At 41.5% G+C, this 24369-nt stretch overlaps 3 protein-coding genes across 4 annotated transcripts in view; 2 read left to right on the plus strand and 1 right to left on the minus strand.

Moving 5' to 3' along the window:
* Positions 1-3148: 3148 nt before the first annotated feature.
* Positions 3149-8162, plus strand: LOC148127132 (adiponectin receptor protein 2-like). The gene is made up of 3 exons (XM_087925577.1): positions 3149-3369; positions 4057-4250; positions 4979-8162. Exons 1-3 carry the CDS (start codon positions 3213-3215, stop codon positions 5105-5107), a joined length of 480 nt encoding a protein of 159 aa, XP_087781703.1. The 5' UTR covers positions 3149-3212; the 3' UTR covers positions 5108-8162.
* A 2334-nt stretch (positions 8163-10496) lies between these two features.
* On the plus strand, positions 10497-20185 carry LOC113443308 (uncharacterized). The gene is made up of 8 exons (XM_026711437.2): positions 10497-10610; positions 11716-11969; positions 12145-12208; positions 14673-14800; positions 15600-15718; positions 16200-16335; positions 16732-16828; positions 16991-20185. Exons 1-8 carry the CDS (start codon positions 10541-10543, stop codon positions 17035-17037), a joined length of 915 nt encoding a protein of 304 aa, XP_026567222.1. The 5' UTR covers positions 10497-10540; the 3' UTR covers positions 17038-20185.
* The window catches only part of RBM10 (RNA binding motif protein 10), a 39641-nt gene continuing 32597 nt past the window's right edge, over positions 17326-24369 (minus strand). For both annotated transcript variants that reach the window (XM_087925575.1, XM_087925576.1), the window contains exons 14-24: positions 24108-24268; positions 23881-24022; positions 23641-23732; positions 23298-23474; positions 22361-22510; positions 21549-21614; positions 21043-21228; positions 18554-18628; positions 18340-18443; positions 18056-18185; positions 17326-17571 (exon numbers count right to left, since the gene is read on the minus strand). In XM_087925575.1, coding sequence (XP_087781701.1) covers positions 17446-17571; positions 18056-18185; positions 18340-18443; positions 18554-18628; positions 21043-21228; positions 21549-21614; positions 22361-22510; positions 23298-23474; positions 23641-23732; positions 23881-24022; positions 24108-24268 — 1409 coding nt within the window. In that variant the 3' untranslated portion in view covers positions 17326-17445. The remainder of the gene's footprint in view (positions 17572-18055; positions 18186-18339; positions 18444-18553; positions 18629-21042; positions 21229-21548; positions 21615-22360; positions 22511-23297; positions 23475-23640; positions 23733-23880; positions 24023-24107; positions 24269-24369) is intronic.

Here is a 24369-nt window from a genome sequence, read left to right on the forward strand (position 1 = left end):
CCGTGCCAAACTTCTGGGGCACATGACCAGAAGGCAAGAATTAAGAATCAATATGTTTTCTCTCATAATGAAACATGAGGATGTATGCTTAGAGTATCTGAGGCAAATTTCTTCTTTGGCTGATAACTGGATAGTCTTTTCTTATTGTAAAAGAAAAATCCCCATCAAGCCAAAGTAGATGACCGATCAGGTATTGGAATCTGTCAGGAGTTTGCCAATCTCCTCACCCCCACCTTTTTCTTCTGTTCTGTGCTACACAAGCAACAAGCAGTGGAAGTGCATCAAAACTCTGGTATGCCACTGTCTGGGCTGGCCTGTAGCAGCATGCAGCATTTGGGAACAACCTAGGGTCCTAATAGGACCCCGCAGCTGATGCTTCATCATTTGAAACTTAATAAAAATGCTCTGCTCCAATTGAAGTTGTATCTTGGAGTCATCTGATTCATTTTTGTAACAATGCCTCCGAAGTGATGTTCTTTAGAGCACTATAAATCAGTGTTCCTCAACCTCCTCAATGTTAAGATGTGTGAACTTCCAAAATTTTCCCTCATACCTTAAATCTTGCTGAAGTTGAGAAACACTGCTCTAAATGGTTTCCCAAGGACAGTAAGTCACAAAGTATCTGTATGGTAAATATACCATATACAAGAGTTACACAAGAGGTATTTGTGGGAGGTGTTACACAAGAGAGATTTGGGGGATTTCAGAAGGGTCTCTCACCATGCTATTGCTTATCACAGGGAAGCCAATAGACAGCACTTTTCCTCAAGACTTCTTGAGCCAATAATGGGTGAGCTGCATTTAGTCTAGTGCATCTTATCACCTCCCGAGCACTTCCTTGATTCTGTTCCCAGACAGCCAAGTCAAAGGTTGTGCTGGGTGGGAAATTGAAGGCTGACACAGTGGGCCATAGGAAGTGCAGGCCTGAGAAAGAGCCCTGGCTGTTTATGATACTCGTAACGTTTCCTTTCTTGTCTCTGATTAGTGCTATAGAAGCCTGTAAAATCTGTGGGCAGGGATTATAGTGCGATACCTATGGAGAATGCCTCCATTTTAGGTGACAACATCAGTTACTAGTTCATAAAAGAGGGTTTCATTGTTCTACTTACAACCAAGCCATCATAATATGATTCCTCCTTGTAGAAACTTGAATGTAGGTACAATCCTTGTTGTATGTGATACCTGCATACATGCTTCCCATAACATGGATCATCTTAGCAGCGCAAGCATCTGTATTTTAGACTCATGTCCCTCCTGGCTTGTGAAAGCTTCCTAGGAGGTGACAGGCGGGTAGACTCTGGCGATCACTAATGCTTCCCTACAGGAGGGGATGATGCCCCAGAACTTTAAGGAGGCTGTGGTTCACCCTCTTCATAAGAAACCATCGTTGGACTCCACCTGTTTGGATAATTTCCGACCTGTCTCCAATCTTCCCTTTTGGGGGAAGGTTGTTGAGAAGGTGTTCGCGCAACAGTTCCAGAGGTTTCAGGATGAAATGGATTATCTCGACTCCTACCAGTCAGGATTCAGGCCTCGATTAGGGACAGAAACAGCATTGGTTGCACCTTTAGATGATCTCTGGCGGGAGCAGGATGGGGGTAGTGCATCCATCCTTGCTCTACTTGACCTCTCAGTGGCTTTTGATACCATTGAACATGGGATTCTCCTGGGACGGCTTCGAGGGATGGGAGTGGGAGGCCTTGTGCTGTCTTGGTTCACTTCCTTCCTCTGCGGCCGCTCTCAGTCAGTATTGATAGGAGATCCAACCCTCGCCCACTGCTTTACGGGGTTCCGCAGGGCTCAGTACTCTCCGCTCCTGTTCAACATTTATATGAAACCGCTGGGTGAGACCATCCATCACCATGGACTGAGGTATCACCAATATGCTGATGATACTCAGCTGTATGTCTTGGCCCATGGTGAGTTAAGTGTTGCTGTGTCCTCCCTCTCACAGTGCCTGGAGGCTGTTAGGGGCTGGATGGGGAGCAACGGGTTGAAACTACACCCTTGCAAGACCAAGTTACTCTGGGTTTGGGTTCATTGGCTCAGGGAGAATTACCACCTGTAGTCTTGGATGAGGTGGCACTACCCCAAACAGACCCTGTGCATAATCTAGGGGTTTTCCTGGACTCACGACTCCTGTTCGAAGAGCAGGTGGCAGTAATGACCAGGAGGGCCTTTGTGCAACTGCGGGTTGTGCACCAGTTACACCCTTTCCTGGACCAACGGCCCCTACTCACAGTCACTCAAGCCCTGGTCACTTCCCGTCTTGATTATTGCAATGCGCTCTACATGGGGCTGCCCTTGAAGATCATCCGGAAGCTCCAGTCGGTGCAAAATGCAGCAGCCCACATGGTTTTGTGCAGACCTGTGTGCACATATGTCACCTCTCCTGCAGGAGCTGTATTGGTTGCCGATTTGCTTCCAGGTGCAATTCAAGGTGCTGGTTGTCACCTTTAAAGCCCTTCATGTCTTGGGAAAAGGTTATCTGAGGGAACGTCTCTTGCCAGTCACATCTACCCGACCATTAGAGCGAGGAGGCAGGGAATGTTGCACATCCCACCCCTGAGGGGCCTTCTCTGTGGTGGCTCCCTCTCTCTGGAACATCATTCCCTCAGAGATTAGAATGGCCCCCACTCCAGCACTCTTCCGAAAGGCACTGAAGGTTTTGCCAGTGGGCCTGGGGAACCCAGAGAGGGATGGAGCATAATGTGATCTGCTGTCGTTGGGGCGGGGGGAGTTGTTTTTTTTTTAGTTTTTTCCAAATTTTGTTCCATTGTACTTTACTAATTTATTTGATTCTTTTTGTTAGTTTTTAATAGTTTTTTTTAATTTTAACTTTTTGTTTTAAATATGGTTTTACATTGTGTAAGCCACCTCGAGTTGCCATGGGTGAATAGGCGGCAATATAAAAGAAAGAAAGAAAGAAAGAAAGAAAGAAAGAAAGAAAGAAAGAAAGAAAGAAAGAAAGAAAGAAAGAAAGAAAGAAAGAAAGAAAGAAAGAAAGAAAGAAGGCAGGCTAGAGGTTATTCACAGTATCTTGCCCACACTGTGGTTATAGAGATCTGTATAGTAAAATAGTTTAAAGGTTCCTGTATTAAAACTTTATACACCAAGCCCTGCTCTATGCATGATGTCTACTGATCACCCAACCTTGCTTTCTGTGGTACCTTCTGTACAGATTGGATTACTCTGGAATTGCCCTGCTCACCATGGGCAGCTTTGTTCCCTGGTTGTATTATTCGTTCTACTGCTCACCACAACCCCAGCTCATCTACCTCATCATCATCTGTGTGCTGGGTATAACAGCCATCATGGTGTCGCAGTGGGATCACTTTGCCACGCCACAGTATCGGGCAGTGCGGGCAGGTAACTATTCTTGATTTGACTGCATCCTCGCACAGCTACATTATGTGGAGAAACCTATTAAAGACAGGGAATACCGTTGGTTGCTTTCCAGTCTTTTGGTTGTTTCCTTTGTCTTTCCACTCCTCTCTTCCCACAACCGTTTGTTTTTGGCCACACAGTTCTCACTAGATTTTGGAGTCTTCTGTTTATATCCTTCTGGAAATCTTATGGGTGCCAAGATTCCAAGACCTTTCTTATATTTTTCAGTTGTTTCATTTTTGATACACAAAAACCAGTCATAACCTGATCATTGGAAACTGAAGTAATTATATAATATAGAGGAACTTGCCTAGCACAATGCAGCCTTCCTAAACCTAACATTGTCTAAATGTGAGGAAAGTCCAACATGAAAAAGAAGTTGTAATCCCAGCACATTTGGAGGGCACCAGGTTGGGAACAGCTGGCATACTGAATTAACATGAAAGATGCAGGAAGAAAACAATAACTAGCATAATATGATAGCCAGTGCCAACAACATCAGTTCAATATGAAAATATGTGTGTGTTTTTGTTGTCTAACAAAACTAACATCTGCTCCTTCATTAGTTAACCTTAAGACTCCAGTTTGGGGGTTAAGATTTTATTAGCTGGATTGATGTTAAAGCCGTAACTGTCCATTCAAGTTACATACTCTTTCTTTTTGGGGTAGGTGTATTTCTGGGCCTAGGGCTGAGTGGACTGGTGCCCACCCTCCATTTCATGATCACTGAAGGTTTTATCAAGGCCACAACAGTGGGACAGATTGGTTGGCTCTTCCTCATGGCAGTCCTCTACATCTTGGGAGTAGGCTTGTATGCTGCCCGCATTCCTGAACGTTTCTTCCCCGGCAAGTGTGACATCTGGGTATGTCTTTGGCAATAAAATGTGGAAGAGGGATGGAGGTATTTAAGCTGAAACTGAGAGTGAGTCTTCGTATGAGTTCTACATTATCTTTTCTCTTAGTAAAATCCATAGCTTCGTCCTATGATAAATTTGACACTTCATTTTGTCATGTCCAAAATATCAGGAGGCAAATTAAGATAAGTATTTGGCCTTGGCAAACTGTGAGGACACATACCAAATCAGACAAGGTAGGCAACCTTTTTTCAAACAAAAGAAATGGTGATATGGCAACATTCCCAGAATAGGCAGAGTGACATTTTTGCCTCCCTCCGTTTATTTTTTAAGCAGGAGAAAGAATATAAGGAAGCTTAAGGATAGCCTACCCAGAGGATGTGACAGCGTGCAATCCATAAAAGCAAGATTAAAAAAAAACAAGTCTATACAAAATTAATGTACTTAATCAATGTGTGTTTGCATGCACGCAGTATAAAATTAATGAAAAACAGAGTTAAGTGCTGCAAAACACTTAAGATGACAGATTTATATGATCTGAAGAGAAACCAGAGTATGAGTACACTTAATGCATGGCTCACCTGGGGACCTTAAGTCACAAATCCTGCAGAAGCTCCAGCTTCTTTAATTTTTGTTTAATTTGTGAACATCAAGAACAAAAGGGAATCTCATAATGTGGTGATGGGTCAATATGAGGCAGCTTGGGCTCCAATGCCTGTCTTCTCCTTCCTTTCTAGTTCCATTCACACCAGATCTTCCACGTCTTGGTGGTTGCAGCTGCCTGTGTCCATCTTCATGGGGTCTCCCAGCTGCAGGCATTCCGCTCATCACTGGGTGGCAGCTGCACGGAGAACACTGTGCTCTGATACCTTTTGAGGCCCCAGGGACACCTCTGCTGAATGAGGGCAGCCCTCCTGCCACCCTGCGCACTTCTGGATATGAACCACGAGGGGCGGGGCCTCTCTTAAAGGGCACTGCACCAAGTCGTCTTTTGAAAAACAATCTTTGTGTCCCAGGTCTTCTTTGCAGTTGGGGGATGGCTCTCCTTTCCTCCATTAGGGCAACCCACGTGTGAGCCTATGTATGATACGTGTGAGCATGTGGATTACACGTGTGCGTGAATTGCCAGCAACAGGTGTAAAGCTAAAGAGAAGGGCGATAATAAGGTAGGCATTTAATCCCTTCAGACAGCTTAAAATGCAAGGTTCGTGTGGGGATTCCTATAGAGCACGACGGATGCATACAGTACCTCCCCATAAGCTAAGGAGATGTCTTTCTTTTTTTTAAAAAAAAAAATGAAGTATTCTCAGGTTTGTCCAAGCCGTGCATATTTGTTCAGTTCTATTTGTGAACTGGTGCTCTTTTAAGAGCCGGCTTATTTTCAGATGGGTGCCAAGAAAGCATGTTGTCTACTGAAATACGCAACAAACTAATTTTTTTGTCCCATCAAAAGTAAAAAGTGAGGTAGGAAACCACAAGATAGGATGATTGAGCTGACTTTGTTGCTGGATTGCTTGCTTCTCTGTGGAAATGTAGTTTATAAGTCTAAGAGCTAAGCCTACTGTCTAGACCAACATCAGGGCATGGATGACTGACACACATCTATTTCCCCGCCTTGGGTAAAGATGGATGCAGTTTTGTACCAGTAAGCCCCCCCACCCGCCCAAGAATTGTTTGGTGTCTAAATGTGTCAGCCTTCCTGGGTTTTTAGGTAGAGAAAGGGAAACTTTTTCAAACAAACTGCATAGAGAGAGAACAGGGCTTTGGCTGGAGAAGCCTGCATTTTTTTTTACCGTCAATTTTCTAGTTTGGAAATTATAGTAGCTGTTGCTCAGCTCTCTGTTCTTTAATCCCTGACAAATAACTTCAAGGGTAGGACATTTCTTAATACTAGATTGTGTGTATGTCTGTGCATGTAGCGAGGGATCAGTTTTCTTCTCCCCAAGAATCTCGATTTCAGCAAATGAAAATCATCTGAACAGAACTCTCATTGATCCTCCATCTTTTGAAAGACTGCCAGTCTGTTTGGTGTTTTGCTACAGAACCCTCACCCTTTTTCTGTTGAAGATGAGGTGTGAAGAGAAAAGCCAGCCCAATGTAACACAAGTCTTCTTTCTTTACACATCCCTCTCTGCTACTTGAAGACCAAGGGACTCCAACTTTCATCCTGGATGGCATAGTGATGCAACTTCTTTGGATGCTATTGGTAAAGCAGCAATATCAGTCTTGTAGGAAAGACCTTAGAATCTGGATCTGAACACTGAACGTTCCCTGCAGTCAAATCCGTAACCGCTGGACTCCAACTTCAGCCAAACCAATTCCTAAAATGCTCTAGAACAGTCTTCCCTAACCTGGTTGTCTTTGGATTCTCAGTCTGCATAACCAATGTATCTGAAGATGGCATCAGCTGCTTAAAGTCTGCTCTAGAGTAAATGCCCATCCTCTCTCTCCTTCAGCAAATACGATTTTTTGAAGTGTTTTAATAACTGTAAAGCACGAAGAATTAAGATGTTGAGGCAGGATGAGGAGGCCAGTTTCTTATTTATTCATTTGTTGATAACATCTATAGATCGATCTAAGTGGTGTTTAGTACAGGAGGTGGTTCTAGTTCTTTCATGATACAATGGAATTTATAAGGAAAAGAAATCAGTTATAAAGACAATCATCTGGATACTTTTGTGAATCATCTGCTTTGCCTTATATGAAAACCTGAGGAAAAAAAGGTACCTAAGGTATTTGGTTCTAGTACAAAGATGCAATATTCATTCCAGAAACAGGCCAGCTTTGAAGAAGGGGAGCAACTAGGCATAGATACTTTTGCCTCTGGGCCAGACCCTTTTGTGTGGGGTGGAAGCACTTTTTTTTATTATGGTACACTATTGAGAAGGTGTGTCACTTCTCTAGCAATGATGGGACATGTTGGAAAGTGACCGTGGAGACCATGCTTCCAAAGGGAGAGCTAAGGGAACAAGGTGATCACATAAAAAAAGGGTACATGTCTTTTGACCTAGCAACCCAAACCCAAACCCAGCATATTAGCAGGGTGTGGCAGCTTCCAAAAAGTTTGATGACAATGCCAATCCATACTTTTATACAATCCCAAGCAGGCAAGCAGAATGACCTGGTATCTTCAGTGGATTACTGAGCAAAGCCAGTCAACTAGGTTTATATTGGAGACTGGGATAACAAGTAGAACAAGCTAGATTTAACAGGATATACCACTGATATGTTCCCCTGAGATGAAATAGCCAAGAGGGAGTATCTTTTAAAATACTTTTCCCACATCCCTTTTTTTAAAGAAATAATGCTTCATTTTTCTGGATCTCTTGCTACAGTATACCTTTCACAGAAAAACAATAATTTTCTCAAATTTCTTGGTTCTATTCCCAACCTGGAAAGATGAAGCAACAGCTCCAACTTTCCAGTCCCATTACCATCCCAAAGGGGTTCTGCTACTTGGTGGGTCATAACAGAGGCCCATCAAATCTAAATTAAAATTAACCACACTGAAGAAAATTAGTTTCCTACAAAACACTATACAGGGTTTATGACTCAGCCTCACATTCCCAACTGTTTGATTCAAAGCAGGGCACCTGCACAGCCATTGACACTAACTGCTCTGTACATAGTAAACCGTGAGTCCCTTTGTGATATGCTCTAGACCCATTGCTTCCTCACCCCATACTGTAAACTGCCTCCACTCTGCACTGTTCCACGCTTCTCTTTTCTCCTGATCTTTGCGGGAAGCGCTAAAAGAGCGTCTTTGTTTCTAAGAGTTTGGTTATTTTTCTACTGGCCATTGTGATAACAAAAATTCTTAAAGAGATCAGACACTTTAGGGAAAAGAATAGAAAGAAAAATGTAAAAATATTCAAAGTGTAATATTAATAATTATAAAAATAAAGAAGATTGTTTCCCTAACTCAATATGACTGAAGATTGATTCTTTTGAACTAGAATTAAAATTTATGGCTGAATGGAGCCCCTATTAGAGCAGCACATTTCTGTTATTGGACTCTGAACTAAATAATGAAAAACTATTTTCACACATTGGCTGTTTTCATACAACATATTTCATCAAGTTTAGTAAGACATCATGTAGCTGCATCTATACCACATACAAGCTTATTTTTAATCTCGGAGAAGAGCTTTTTTCAAAATTTTCCTTAGCCTAATTCGTTGATTTCTGGTTTGAGGTACTGTAAAAACCAAGGATATGACTTAATTCAGTATACAGTGGTACCCTGGCACTCATCATTAATTGGTTCCGGGAGGTGCAATGAGTACCAAAAACAATGAGTAAGAAACAATTTTTTCCCACAAGGAATATTGTAGTGAGCCACAAGGCAGCCTACATCAACAAGTTCTAGCTTGTGTGTCAAGTACCAAACAAGTACAAATTTTCATGTCAAAATGTGTTGGGTATCAAATTTGATAAGTTTCAAAGTAGTTGAGTACCAAGATACCACTATATAAGAAGTATATCCTAGATACATAGTTATGGCCAGCATTTAGGAGAAGCATGTGTTTGGCCAGCGATGGAAAGAAAGTACCAATATAAAATATGTAATATTTCTGTTAAATTCAGTAGCTTAATTTATCAATCTTGAGCAAGTTCTCAGGAGGTAAGAGGTCCTTTGGATGACCTGATCGTGCAAAGTTGAGTGTTTTAAAGTTCAAAGCCAGTGGTACATTGAAACCAGATAGATAGCCAATATAATTAGAATAGAATTGTTATTGTCTGCCCTGCTTTCTCCATAATGCTCTAAGTAGCTAAACTAAGCACTGTATGAATATCACTGCGGGCTAACAGCTACACTAGAATGAAATCAATGACACAGCAAGTAAGCTTTCACACTCTTGCACATTATTTCTGATTAAGATAAAAGTTTCCCCTATCCAGTCATATCCAACTCTAGCGGGTAGTGCTCATCACTGTTTCTTAGCCGAGGGAGCCAACATTGTCCAAAGACATTTCAAATCGTCATGTGGCCAGCATGATCATATGCTGAGGTGCACGGAAGCTTCCCACTAGGTCGTTCTTTATATTTTAATCAATTATAGAAGATATTAATCTGGTATTTGGCATTTTCTAAAGAAATACATTTCTACATCTTTTATATAAACATGGACCAGTAAGTCATATCACCAGACTGGCAGAAAGAGTTGGATCTACCTGGCCTCAATTGGAAGTCAGGGTAATAAATCTACCTGAATCAAATGGTGAAGTTTTTCCTGACTGTGTCATTTACACACTGAAGTTGGGTTGTAAGGTTCAGTGTTTCCCAAAATTGAATCCTCTGATCCACAAAGAACAGAAATTGAACAATCCTTATTAACATATGAACAAAAGAACAGTCATTCCTTTAGGTTCAGAAGGCACGTTAGAATATTGGAAACCATGTTGTAGTCACTTACAAAATCTTTTTCCCAGACAGTGTGGGGTAGTGGGCATCCATCATTTTTATTTTCTACCAAATCAAATGCCACTCTTGTAAATACAAAGGTGGTTTGCTGGTTTACTTATCACCTTTCCACTTAATTATTTGAAAATTAAAATAGATTAAGGCAGGGAGTCTAATGCGCACGAGGCAAGGGCCATGTCAACAGTATGTATGCATGTATGTATATATGTATGTTTGTTTGTTTCACACTTAACTATCCATCTCCCTCCAGTAGTGTTGCTGTCAGCTAAATGTAATTAAATTTCTTTCCCCCCCACTTCACTTATGATTTCAATTTCCTTGTCTTCTACTTCTCTTTTGTCCACTTTGGATAAAGTTTTATTTTCTGAAAGAGAACAGTATGATGGGTACCTATGTCTGCATTATTAAACCATGAAGAGTTGGATACCCTTGCTATCTAGTATACTGTGCTGCAAAATCCAGAGATCTTCCAATGAATGCAGACCCACGTCCTTTTCACTCCCTGTGTATTACAATACTTGGTCGCTTCCCAAGTTTTCTACTAACTAGAAGCTTTTCTTAAAAAAAAAAAATATCCTCTGATTTTTTTTTTTTTTTTGGAATTGAGTCGTACCCGTCCCTGTCTAAGCCATAATTCTCTCCGTGCAAGGGCGGTGATGGTTTTAAACTTGTTTCTCACCTCCAGACACCAACACGAGAAACCTCCGACGGTAAAAGAGGCAAAGCGCTACTTCCCTCGATCTCTGAGTTCTCCAGAGCTTTCCGATGGAATTCGAAGGGTGAAGGCCAATCAGGAATCAGAACGACTGCCCGAGCCAATGAGATTTACGCGTGTTGAGCAGGGGTGAGGGCGGGCTTTATACAAGAGGCACCCATGGCGGCCGAAGGGTGGTCGGAGCGAGTGCGGAAGCTGCTGAAAGCGATGAATTCCTTTCATAGAGCAGGTACGACCGCGGCCTTTCCGCGTCAGCTGTTTTCAAGACCTCAGCAAGAAAAAGGAGCATTCTCTTATGGTTTAATTATTTCTGATGCAGAAAGCCAAGAGTAGGAATAAATGGACGGTTTTTGCAAACATTGCTACTAACGCTTTTCAGCGCCTTCCTAAAACGATCTGGAATGAAACTCTTTGCAAACAGGGAAACGGACATCAAATGGCAAATCTGGTTTAAGATAAGTCATGTAAAAACAATGGGGTGCAAGTTCTAATTTTATGGGTTCTGAGTGAATCTGAGATGAGATGATGTCTAGGGAAGAAACTGTAGTGAATTGATGGATGTAGACGCCAACTGAATTGTGGCAATTGCTCTGAAAAGCCAAGTTCTACATAACTCGTATAAGTAGGAAATGAATTAAAAAATCAGATGCTGTAATGACTTTTCACAAATGTGTAGAGTAATATGTAATATCCCTATTCAGGTTTTGATCACTGCACCTTAAAAAATTGTAGGATTTGGAAAAGTACAGAAAAGAAAATGCAAAAGCTCAAGTAATCTGCCAAGAAAGCAGTTTGAAGCTTCAAGTTGTCAACTTGAATTGCTTGAAACAAAACTGAATAAATCCATCAATAAAGTTATCTATGACACTTATCATGCAGATAAATATCAATAAAAGTTCTTTTCAGTAGTGGTTGTTTGCATGCTACTTGTAACCTTCACATTGTCACCTGTTTACCTTTGTAAGAAGAAAATGTTGGTCTATGTAGGCATTTTTTTCTCAGTCTCTAGGACTCATTAATCCTTTCCTCATAATGATTTTGCTGTAAGTTTTGTTACTGCAAAAGCTACTTTCTCTACATCATCTTTGGGTTTGTACAGGTAGTCCCTGACTTGCGAGCCCAATTGAATCCAACATTTCTGTTGCTAAGCAAGACATGTGTTAAATTAATTTTGCCCCATTTTAGGACCATTCTTGCCACAGTTGTTAAGTGAATCACAGCAGTTGTTAATTAGTAACCCACAGATCAAAGAAGCACTTTGGCAGATTTGACTTATTTGTAGAAACTAGATCTTAGTTACAATAGAGTATTGATTTGGGTTGGGTTTTTTGCAGGTTCTTCCAAGGCACTGTGTTTCCCATTTATGGTTGCTGGACAACAAGTAGGGTATGTCCCACCGGCTGTAGCCAAATGTCTGCATCAGTACCCAACTGTTTTCTCAGTGTCTCAGAGAGATGAAGCCCTTCCATGTGTGGACCTTAACAAACAACTGACTTCTTGTGACCAGAGGACAGCTGCTGTACAAAGGGTGCTCAAGGAGCTGAAAGCACAGCAAGCTTTTCCTTGTTTGAAAGGATGGAGGGATGAGGTGAGAGGACTTGGTGCAGCCAAGCAAAAGGAAGGGGATTCTCTTCTGTTTCTGACTATAGAAGAGATGTAGGCAAGAAAAATCCAGTGCTTCTATTCTGAATAGTTTAGAAGGAAGACAGTGCAGTGGGGTACAAAACCAGAGCTATTCACTAATAAAAATATGCCTGTTTCAGATGTACAATGTAATGCCTTATTTTTGTGACACACCTTTCTTCAGGATGGAACGTGCTGCAACACGTAAGTTTAAAATTTAAAAATCTCGCCACTATGCTGTAGAGGAAAAACCTGACTTGTGCAAAAGCAAATAACTCCACGGTAAATAACTAATTTTTAAAATTATATATTATCTTAGAAAAGAGAGCCAGAGTGGTATGTTAATGTGTTGTATTGGGGCAGAGAAGCCAAGATTCTAGTCCACCCCATCATGGAAACTCATTGGGTAACTTTGGGCTAATCATTTTTTCTGTTTATCTTACTTTATTGGGCTGTTGTTATGAGGAAAACTAGAACAGTGCACTATGATGCTTAGAATTTATGTGCAAAATGTGGGGTTTCAATTTAACAAAATTCTTTTTAAGGTGTAGAGACATGGGATAAAGCCTCAACCAAATGATATTCCTGTCAAATCAGAGTCCATACTATTTTCATCTACCGTGTTTCTCACAAAATAAGGCTGGGTCTTTTATTTTTTTGAGCCCCGAAAAAATGGCTAGGCCGTCTTTTCAGGGGTGACTTAATTCCCCGCCTTGCATCCTCATCTAGAGTGCCCCGCGGGCAGCCTCGCCACCAGCCGCTCCTAACGGGTGATCATGGCAAAGCGCAGAGAGCTCCCTACTCCCACCAAACACCAAGACCTTTGGCACCCGCCGCTGTTGCTTTCCCTTCTGCCCATTCCGCTGCCACGTTTGGAGCTGCCGCTTCCGTGTTTGGAGTGCTGCTGCCATTTCGAGTGCCGCCACCATTTGGAGCACCGCTGTCATGTTTGGAGCTGCCACTTCTGCGTTTGGAGCTGCCGCCGTGTTTGGAGCGGCAGCGGTGCTCCAAATGGTGGTGGTGCTCCAAACAGCGGCAGTGCTCCAAACGTGGAAGCAGCAGCTCCAAACACAGCGGCAGCTCCAACTGCGGACATGGCAACTCCAAACTGGTGGTGTTCCAAACGTGGAAGTGGAAGTGGAAGTGGCAGCTCCAAACGCGGCGGCAGCTCCAAATGCGGAAGCGGCAGCTCCAAACAGCAGCAGTGTTCCAAACAGCGGCAGCACTCCAAATGTAGAAGCGGCAGCTCCAAACAGCAGTGGTGCTCCAAACGTGGAAGTGGCAGCTCCAAACGCGGTGGCGGCATGGGCAGAAGGGAAATCAACAGCAGCGGGCGCTGAAGGTCTTGGGTCTGCTGCAAAGGTGCTTGGCAGGAGTAGGGAGCTCTCCGCGCTCTGCCATGATCGCCCATTAGGAGCAGCTGGTGGCGAGGAATTGCTGCCCGCAGGGCGCTCCTAACGGCAAGTCCCCCCGTTCTTCCCCCCATTTTGCATGTTTTAAAATAGGCCTAAATTTGGGGGAAGGGGCTTAATTTCATTTTATGCCTAGAAAACATGCTGGGTCTTCCTATTGAGGGAGGTCGTATTGTTGGAGAAACACGGTATTTAGGAAATTTAGATAAGAAATGCCTTAGTGAAGAAATCTCAATGAAGAAATGTAGCTTCCTTGCGGATATTGTTATAAATATATGCACTGACGATTGTTTAAATACTGTAAATACTCCATTTGTTTTAGAAACTATTTTATTATTAAAGTGTCCCATGGGCAAGTGTATAAAATAAATATCTGCATTTATTTATGCATGTTCACCAATTCTAAAGGAAAATTATATTTCTTCCTATTTCCCAACCCCAAAATAGGAATATTTTATTAATCTTACAATTACATTTTTCTTCAATATTGCTTCCTAAATACCAGTGTATAATTTCATAGGCCTTCGAATACATATTTTATAATTTTATTTTAAAACAGATGGTATAGTTTGGACATAAAGGGTAGATTGTATCCCTTCAAATTGTGAGGATGAATATGGATAAAGCATGTCAAGATCACTCCAAACAAAAACACCCTAAGCAGACACTAATTTTCCTTTCCTAAGAAAAATTAGATTTCTTCCTCACCGATATTATGCTATGAAAAAAATGGTTCATGCCAAGCATCCCTCTTCCATAAAACTCAACAATTAGAAGTATCAGACTTCCATGGGGCTTGATATATCAGTCTATAGGAAGCTAAGCACAGGCAAATCACTTCAGAAGAGTCAGTGATAATTTGTTTTCTGCACTGGCGTTAACCACAATGCAGTCTCCTCAGTGCAAAATTCTCATTATTGAAAATTTGGGATTGGTTTTGGGGTATTTTTAATGGATCACCAATCTTGGATCAACTTCAGCAGCTCTAGAGAAAAGTTTGAACTTGCTAAGAATTCTTCCAATATTGCATTGGAATTGTGTTTATGGACACTCTCGCTGTTCCTTTAATATCCTATTTCCTTGTCAACATTCCCCAACATACGTAGCATTTTAGTAGTACTGTTAATAGTAAATGTTATGAAGGTTTAAGCAGATGAAATTACTTATAAAATCAGAACATAGAGCGCAAAGGTAGGTGTTTGGTTTAGGCAGCAAGAAATGCTGTCTAAATTCATATCTGATTTCTCTTGATCTAGCACTATTGGGAGTTAAGCGCTATGGTGCCCATCTGAATGGCTATACTTGGCGAAATGATGAAATGCACATGTGGCTGGCCCGTAGGGCCTTGAACAAATCCACATATCCTGGCTTATTGGATAATTTGGTAAGAGACAAACTAGGATGACAAACAGAATATGTCATCTGAAGATAAGATTAGCTAACAGCTGTCTTAAATATTCTTATTGGTCCAATACAATCAAAGAAATCACTTAATGAGCTCGGGCAAGCCACAAGATGGGTTGAATGCCCAAAATACAAACAAGGCTTTATCACTTATACAAAATTGTAATTTAAGCATGAATCATTTTTCTTAGCAATAGAAATAGAGAAGTTCTTCCAACTGACATTTTTCTTACAAATTAAAAGCATATATAGTAGTCCTCGATCTACGATTGGGACCAGAATTTCTCTTGCTAAGCACCCCATTTTATGACTTTTTTTTTCGCTATGGCAAGCGAACCACTCCAGTTAACATGAAATACACATTAATTAAGCAAATCTGGATTTCCCCCATTGACTTTGCTTGTCAGAAGCCAGTTGGGAAGGTCACAAATGGTGATTATATGACCCCAAGACGCTGTAACCGTAGTAAATTAATGCCAGTTATTAAGCACCCAATTTTAGATCATGATGGGCATACGACAATAGTTCTAATTATGAGGACCAGTCATAAATCACCTTTTTCTGTGTCATTGTAACTTTGAATGTTTACTAAATAAATGGTTGTAAGTGGGGAACTGTGTGTAAAAGCTCTAGTCTTGAAGCCATCTAATTTGCCAACTCAGAAATTATTCTTCTATTTGTTGGACAGAAAAGATCCTTCTTAAATACTAAAAACAGCTAACGTCTGCTTGCTTTATGCTGAACCACAATTTACGTGGTTTTTTTTGTTTTGGGGTTAGGCTGCAGGTGGCATTTCATCAGAGCTGGGTGTCAGAGAGACACTAATAAAAGAGTGCCAAGAAGAGGCTTGCATTCCTGCTTCCCTTGCTACATTATCTAAATCTGTTGGAACTATCAGGTAATGTCGAAAGTTCTAAAATCCAAGGTACATCGTAGTTCAGCAATATTTATGTTTGCTTGTGTGCGCATATACATATATATTATTTCCCTTGAAGTTGACATTGGGAGAACGTACTGTATTTATAACCAGTAATTTCTCATTCAAGTACTATATAATGATTTTCTTGTTTGCTACATATTCCAGCTGAATCATGAAAACAAATAATGTCTAATATGGAAGCAGTGTTAATATGTAGAATTTCCAGACCACAAATTGCCTTGATGTAACACAGTATTTATCCATAAAGCATACATGGGTGTCTAAATGTCACTCCTAATTTCATAGGAATCCAGGAAGCAGTATATAAAGATGGCTTGGGCTCCTCTGAATGAGGTCACTTCCTCTCTAACCCAAATCAGTGTTACTCCACATGAGAACATACCTAAACATTCTCTACTCAAGTCACTGGTGTGATTGAATTATTCTTTTCCTATCCCAGCTACACGTATGAAGGGTCAGATGGAGGCATCTATCCTGAATGTCAGTTTGTATATGACCTGGAGCTGCCTGAAGAATTTGTGCCCCGAGTGGGAGATGGAGAAGTGCAAGAATTCTATCTTTGGTCACTTGATAAGGTTCATAGGTGCTACGTTGCTTACCAATAAAGGTTGCCCCTTTTGAACAATGAAAGATAGCATGGATAAGGCCTTCCACAAACAAGCAATTTTCTTTGCTGTTCCCACTGGTGATGATGAATCTATCTCAGGAAAGCCCAGTGAGAACTGATTACACATTATGGATCCTTTGTGGCATATTTCAAACAAGAGATGGTTGGCTACAGCTCTCCTGTAGTTTCCTAGCTCGTTACTATGTTTAGTGTTTAACTTTATGTGGAATGCTAAAGGAAACATATTAGCACACATTCTCATGAATTCTGTGCTATGGTAGCCATTATCTTAGTCCAGGCATGAGGTTGGAGGCTATTTCTGCCATTTCTCCTTTGTATGTTAATTGTAAATCTTCCCATGCAGGTGAGAGAGGCCATTGGATCTTCTGATTTTAAGCCCAACTGCGCAATGGTAGCGCTGGATTTTCTAATCAGACATAGTTACATTCAACCTGATCAAGGTAGGTGTCCTCAATGTCGGCTATGGTCAAAGTAAAAAAAAAAAAAAACTAGGGGAAGAGAGATGGGGGAGAAAATGACAAGACAGGTTTCTTTGTAGAAACACACTTGAAGGATAGTGAGTACCATGCATTCAGAGTTTTCCTCTGCTTCTCTCTTTTCAGAATCCCATTATGTAGAGTTGGTGGAAGGGCTACACCAGAGCCTTTGAAAAGCCAAGGACTGCCTGTTGAGATGATAAAGAGAGTTTTCCATGTGTTTTCCTTTTGCTAAGACAAGACCGGTATCTCAGATGGCAACACCGAGGACTGAGACTACAAGATCCTGGTCAGGGCTACAATTACTGCTTCTTTGTACCTATATGTGGAAAGCTTGTAAACTCAAAATAGTTTACTGTACCCACATACTTACCCATAATGAACATTGGAAATGCTTAATGGTCACAAGAGCACCAAGTGTATTGTTCATTTTCTACATGCTTCAGCCATGTAAAATCCTCTTTTGTCCTTTTGAACATTTAATTAAAAAGTCAACCAAAAGAACATTCTGAAAGTGGGAAGGCAGGGGAGGAAGGGGAGACAGCAGCAAAATATTGTACAGGAGGTGCTTCTTACAAAGTTCAGTCTGACTCGTTGAAACGAGTGAGCATTGTCTTGTGCAATGCTTCCCGGTACGACTCTGATGCTACAGCCCCATAAGAGCTGCCACGGGCGCCAAGGCCAGACCCTCGTACTCGAGTTGGGGCCTAAGAGAAGGAAAAATAAAATCACACTGAGCCTCCCAAATAAGGTAATGCATTGTAACACAAGTTTGGGGGGGGGGGGGAAAACCCTTCATCATAGATCTACTCTTTGCCCTATTGTGCAGCTGAGTTGCCATTTTTCTCATTGCATGACATCATTTTATTGATGTCATACAGCCACACCATCAACTCCCTTCTTATGGAAACAGTTTAGTTCTTGTTTCCAATTTCTATTTCTTAAAAATCATGTTTCCTAGCTATCACAGCAATTTCCTTTTTTACAGACAAAGTAATATATGGGACAGAAGAAACCCAAGGCAATGTACATAAATTGATCTATCAACACTCTAATACTATGCAATAAGACTCAAAGACGTTCCCTTTATGCAAAGCCAGTATATAATAAGAGAAAGCAACTGGAGAGACCGCATGCCCTTCCAGAATACAAAATGTATTTTTTTACACATAAAGCAATCTGAAAAATTACCTCAATAGGAGTTACAATGCCCTGTTTCTTGCGACCCAACCCGCTGCCTTCTTTCCAACCCATAGCTTGTAGCATACGGCTGCCAATGTTGTCACTTCCCAGGCCATCTCGTGTTGGTTGTTCAAAATCCCTGTTACAAATGGGGGGAAAGGATGAATTAAAGAGATAAGAATTAAGAGAGAGAGAGCTCTCTCTTCTGCCAAACAAGACCAAAGAAAACAGCAAGGACACTTTGCTAAGAAATGCCTCTTCTAAAAATGAAACATATAGCGTGTGGAACTTACACCGTGGCTGGAGTCACAGCTGAATATTTTCTTTTCTTGGGTTCTGGTGGCTCAGGAACACCGTATTTTTCCCTTCGCTCAGCTGCACGATCTCGATACTTCATCTGAAAATAGTGATGAAGGGATAAGTGTTAGCTGATGAGATGCTTCCTATAAAACAGATTCCCTTGTAGTGCCCCCCCCTCCCCCCAATTATCTGTCCCATCTATTGTACCTCCATGTCATTCTTTTCAAGGGCCTCAAGCTCTTGCTCTGACAAATGTGCCCTTCGGTGAATCTCCAAATTTTGCTGCAGGGGAGAGAAAGTATAGAAGAATGGAGGGGTGGAGATAGAGTCAAAATCAAAACACACTCTGGAGAGCCATGTTTGCTCCTAAGACATGCAATCATTTCTGTATTAGCAGTATCACGTTTATATTTTGACTTAATATTTTATTCCTGAAGCACCAAAGGCAGTAAGCAGAAGTCTTAAAATTAATAACAACAAATAAAAAATACATAGGTATAAAAAAACATATAAGTGAAACTGTAACAAACATTTTCAGATTGCATCTAAACCTTACTAAAGGATCCAAACTCAACAAAGAATGCTTTCTGGCAGTCCTACAAATCTCACTTCCAATACAGCATGCATAGACCTTCCATCATTTCCTAGACAAATCTCATATGCAGTTTCAGATTCAACAGGACAAGCCTTCAATTATTTGCCTCCAGATTTTCATTCAACAGCAATCTGAACTAAGCTTGGTACCAAATTTCATTTAAACCTAGTTTCTCTTCACCAAATATCAAATATAAAGTAATATTTAATATTTCCCATTTGGGAAACTTTCCTCCAATGAAGTAGTACTAAAGACTACAAGGAATTATATTGTAATTTAGGAACAACTTCAGCAGATCAGTGTGTCTTTTCTGTGCATTGGTCTCTTACCATGTTCTTAAAATCTCCTGTCTTGCTAGCTAGGTTTGGCTTTATCCTATGGAGGCAGAATAACAACGATTTGGCTTTCCTTGCTGACATTTTCTGCTCTTGGCCAAGATAAAACTGAAGCAGAGGATTTAGATATTCAAATCCAAAGCGGTGCTTCCTATCTTTCCTACAACATAATTCGTCCCTTCCTCAGAGCTAGATTTTAGTATCTTATACATTCTTCATTGGAGACTTTGGCACAGAGATAGCAATAGCACTTATATACCACTTTATAGTGCTTTCCAGCCCTCTCTAAGCGGTTTTACAGAGTCAGCCTATTGCCCCCAACAATCTGGGTCCTCATTTTACCCACCTTGGAAAGATGGAAGGCTGAATCAACCTTGAGCCTGGTGGGATTCGATCTGCCAAACTGCAGGCAGCTGGCTGCAGCAGACTGGCTTGCAGTACAGCACTCTAACCACTGCGCCACTGAGATACTACCTATCCAGCAACTGGCTAACATGAGCCATGGTTGCACAGTGGTTAGAGTGCAGTACTGCAGGCTACTTCTGCTGACTGCCAGCTGCCTGCAATTTGGCAGTTCAGACTCCACCAGGTTCAAGGTTGACTCAGCCTTCCAAGGTGGGTAAAATGAGGACTCAGATTGTTGGAGGCAATAGACTGACTCTGTAAACCGCTTAGAGCAGGCTGTGAAACACTCTTAAGTGCTATTGCTAACTAACCCTTCTATATGAAAGCAGTAGTTGCTAGTACTAGTACAGTACTATACCATACAGTACAATACGGTACAATAAAGGTTGAATCTACATCATGTTATTAAAATTCCTATTATACAACCAATGGGAATCAATACTCCTATTTCCCATTGTCAGTAATTTCACTTGCTCTTACAATAAAATATATTTTCCTATTTGATCAATTCTCAAAAACCTTTATGAAAATTGCAATATTCTTACTGATAGCCATGATTCTTATAAACCACTTGGTGTCTCCTTCAGATAATCTCTTTCACAATATTAACTGTTTCAGGTTTTTAATGTAATTATTATATATTTTTTTGCATTTGTTGTAGTTTGCTTTTATGATTGGTCTTAGATTATAAATAATACTAATTCAAAACAATAACTTGTTCAGCACGTTGACAAGAAAAAAGTTGTTTTCTAACAATTTATGGGCTAGGAACAGTGTCATTTTGCTGGATTTTGCATGCTCAAACTATTAAAGCTCTGCCTATGAAGAACTAGAATCATCACAAAATTCCCCCATGGCCTCTAATCCAAGTAGTCCAATTAGCTGCTATTGTCAATTGTACAGGTAGTCCTTGATTTACAACAGTTCATTTAGTGACCGTGTATGCAATATGCGGAGTCTGTACATGGCTTATAGAGAGAGCTTGTAAAAGTACTGTGAAACGGTATAAAAGTCTTAAGTATTATAGCTATTATGATCATTTTTCACACTTTTATGACCATTGTAGCACCCCCATGGTCACGTGATTTACGACGGTTGCAGTGTCCCGGGTCTTGTGGCCCCCCTTTTGCGACCTTCTGACAAGCAAAGTCAATGGGGAAGCCAGGTTCATTTAACAACCTGGTTACTAATTTAACAACTGCAGGGAGTCACTTAACAAACATGGCAAGTAAAGCCGTAAAGTGGGGCAAAACTTTCTTTTAACAAATTTCTCCCTTAGCAATATAAATCCTGGGCTCAACTGTGGTCGTAAGTCAAGGGCTACATGTCCTGAAAACGACAGGCTCTTGTCAGCTGCATACCTTATGTAAGCCCGAGAGCTGCTGGTGACGAATAAGAGCCTCCTTGCTGGGAAACTGCCTGCGACAAAGCAGGCAAGCCAGTTTGTGCCAATCAGTTAATTTCTCCTCCCGATCAGCTGCCTTCTCTTGCTCCTCTTCACTGTCGCTTTCACCACTGTATGCAGCCACTAAGCCTCGGGGCGGACTCTGAAAGCAGGGAGAATTATATGCCAGGATCAGAACTATTACCATAATCTGGTTTTTCAATGTAGTGTTCCCTGGGCGAGTTAATTCCCATAATCCCCACTTGTTCTGGATTATCTCAGAAATAGCTTTTGACACTGAAGACTTCCTGTGTTCAAGACTTCCCGTGATACATAAACATTGGTCTCTCTGTATTTTATACCTCAATGTAATAATCGTCAGCCGGATTTGCAGAATCTCTACATCTTTACCCATTCTTCAGGTCATTCAGAGTGAAACCCAGAAACTTTAAATTTTAGAGAAAGTCGAGAGGAAAAGCTTACCAGCCGGTCATCGCCTGTAAACTTGGACAAGTCCATGCTACTATGCTGCCTCTCAGCCAGTGCTCCCTAAGAACAAACAAAAGAAAGCAGGGAAGTTTTTAATCATTTTTCCTAATGAAAATATTTTTTTTCTACTCAGCAGTCTCTCAAACTACACAAGAAGGTCATTCAGAATGTTGCATAATAATGAACATTAACTCAAATATAACAATTCCCCCTCTTTTTCTGCATGATTGCATTTTTAAAAAGCGTATAAAATACCACATTGGAACAGCAATTGTACAATATATTTACTTTAATGCTGAAACAACATCCAATATATTTCTTTATTAGTTAACAAATGCTGATGAATCTTCATGCATATCTTTAATTAGCTACAGACAGTCCTTGACTTACAACAGTTCATTTATTGACCATTTGTAATTACAATGGCATTGAAAAAAGTGACTTATGACTATTTTTCACACTTAACAACCCATGGTAACGTGATCAAAATTCAGATGCTTGGCAACTAACTCATATTTAACGTTTGAAGTGTCCCTGAGTCATGTGATAATCTTTTGCGGTCTTCTGACAAGCAATAGGGGAGCCAGATTCACTTAACAAACCATATTACTAACAATAACTGCAGTAATTCACTTAACAAGTGTGGCAAGAAAGGTCGTAAAATGGGGCAACATTCACTTAACAACTGTTTTCACTGAGCCACAAAAACCTGGGGTTCAATTGCGGCTGAAAGTCAAGGACTACCTATATCAGATTGTTTTGTTACAATATTCCTGGTTTAATGGTGCATTCCCCACAAATCGTACCTTCTTCTCAAGGATAGCATAGCCTGCGTCAGCTGTGGCTGATTCCCGCCTTTCATCCTCTCGTATGGAGGAGACTGGCTGAAAGCTGTTTTTGAAATTTTCCTTCTGTTTATTGAGGCTGCGGGCCCAGCGTTCCATATCCTTTGCAATCTGGAGGACAGTCCATAAAAAGGAAGGAAAAGTATATAGGGGGGAAAAGAAAAAGAAAAAAACAAAGACAAATGAGCTCTCATTTCATATTGTAAAGATACACTAACTTCAAAAGAGCAAGAATGTTAACAAGACTGAAAGAGAAAAATAAATTGCTATCAAAAGGGCTCCAGAGAGAACTGCCTTTTTTCCCATTAGGAGATGCCTTACTACTATTTCCAGTCATCGTGGAATATATTTTCCTGCCTTGAAGAAAAAAAAAAAAACCTTCCCTGTGCAACAGTTCCTCAGTCTAGAGAGAAATGTACCTTGATGAAAGCAAAACCTTCTAACTAGTCCAAGACAGAATTATAACTATACCAGCTTGCCGGAAAACTCTAAAACGGGTGTCATCAGGGTTGTGTTTAACTTCAGTGGACCCGGGGGGCATGGCCAGCTCAATGTCAACTCATGTTGGAGGCACTTGCAGTGGCCCAAGTGCTCTGCCAGTGAAAATAGGGCACCGAGCTCCATTTTTGACTGGGTTGGTTTCCTGTAATCCTCTGCTAGCGAAAACGGAGCTCGGGAGGGCTGCACATGGCCCTCCCAAGCTCCATTTTCACTGGCAGAGGCACCATGCGCCAGTCCTTCGCTGTTTCCAGAGCATCCCCGCAGGTCAGACCTAAGCACCGCGCAGACTGAATCCTTGAGTTTGACACCCCTGCTCTAAAAGGTCTTCAGATGTGAAACACCTAGAATTCAAAGGCAGATGAAGAGAAACAGCATGAGAAAAAAGGGTGATGCTCACCTGCTGGGCTGTTTTTGTCTTATGCTTCTCCTTTTTTTCTTTTCCCTCTTTGCTGCTGCCACCCCCTGAACCGCTACCATCCTTGTGGCTGTCAGCCGCCTGGTCTGAGGCTGGGATGTAAGTGCACCTCTCACTTTCCCAGTAGAGATACTGCTGCATCTGAGCATTGTAGTAATACTGGGAAGAAACATGGACACAGCTCATCTTTGGGTACTGCAGGACGTTGGGCAATTTGAGAGCTATCGTTAGCGCTACAAGACGAGTCAAATTTTCAGCTCGTTGTTCTCATCTCTTTGCCATAAGCGGAAAGTAACGAAGTCTGCCCAAAGACAGACAAACTCACCTGGGAATTAGGGTCGTAGTAGAGCCCAGTAAGAGGGTCGTAATAGTAGCCAGAACTTTCATCATACTGATACGTGGAGACATCTGGGACAGCTAGTGTCAGAAAGAGAGAAAGCAATGAGCAAAAGCAGTCACGCAGCCTAGGAGAGTTGGCAATCTATTCTGCACTCCCCTCCTAATGGGATTCCTGTTCCCTAGAAGATCTGAATATATACCAATCCCTCTTCCCTCCACCACTCACGGTATTGTGTGTAAGGTTCCTGTCCAGCAGAGCCGGCTGGCAAACTGGAAGTGCTGGTGGACATGCCGGGAGTTGCACTGGAGGGCTGGGCAGCGTTAGGTACATCTGGCTTCAATACAGCTGGTGAAACTATGGTGTATGACTGAGAATAGGGGAGAGAGGAGATCAGTCAGGTGCATAGGTTATGAAATCTTTTAATACGTGGACTTAAATCACTCCAATTGTACCTGAGCAACAGCAGCGTTTCCTTGGGCTGGGCTTGCCCCTTCAGAGCTTCCGCTGGCCTGGTACGTGGCTGATACAGCTGCATTCTGGGTGGTACGAGGGAACGTTGGTAGGACAGGCATTGGATCAATACCTGGCACACCAGGTTCCTGTGATCCCTCAGCTATTTTGCAACAGAAGAGTCAGAGAGGCAAAGTTGCCAGTTAGTCAGGAGGTACAAAAACATCCTACAATAGGTTAGAAAGGAATAGGAGGCAGAGGAGC

This window comes from Pseudonaja textilis, chromosome 2, assembly GCF_049901715.1.
Source record: "Pseudonaja textilis isolate UNSWEBS1 chromosome 2, rPseTex1.2, whole genome shotgun sequence".
Lineage (NCBI taxonomy): Eukaryota > Metazoa > Chordata > Lepidosauria > Squamata > Elapidae > Pseudonaja > Pseudonaja textilis.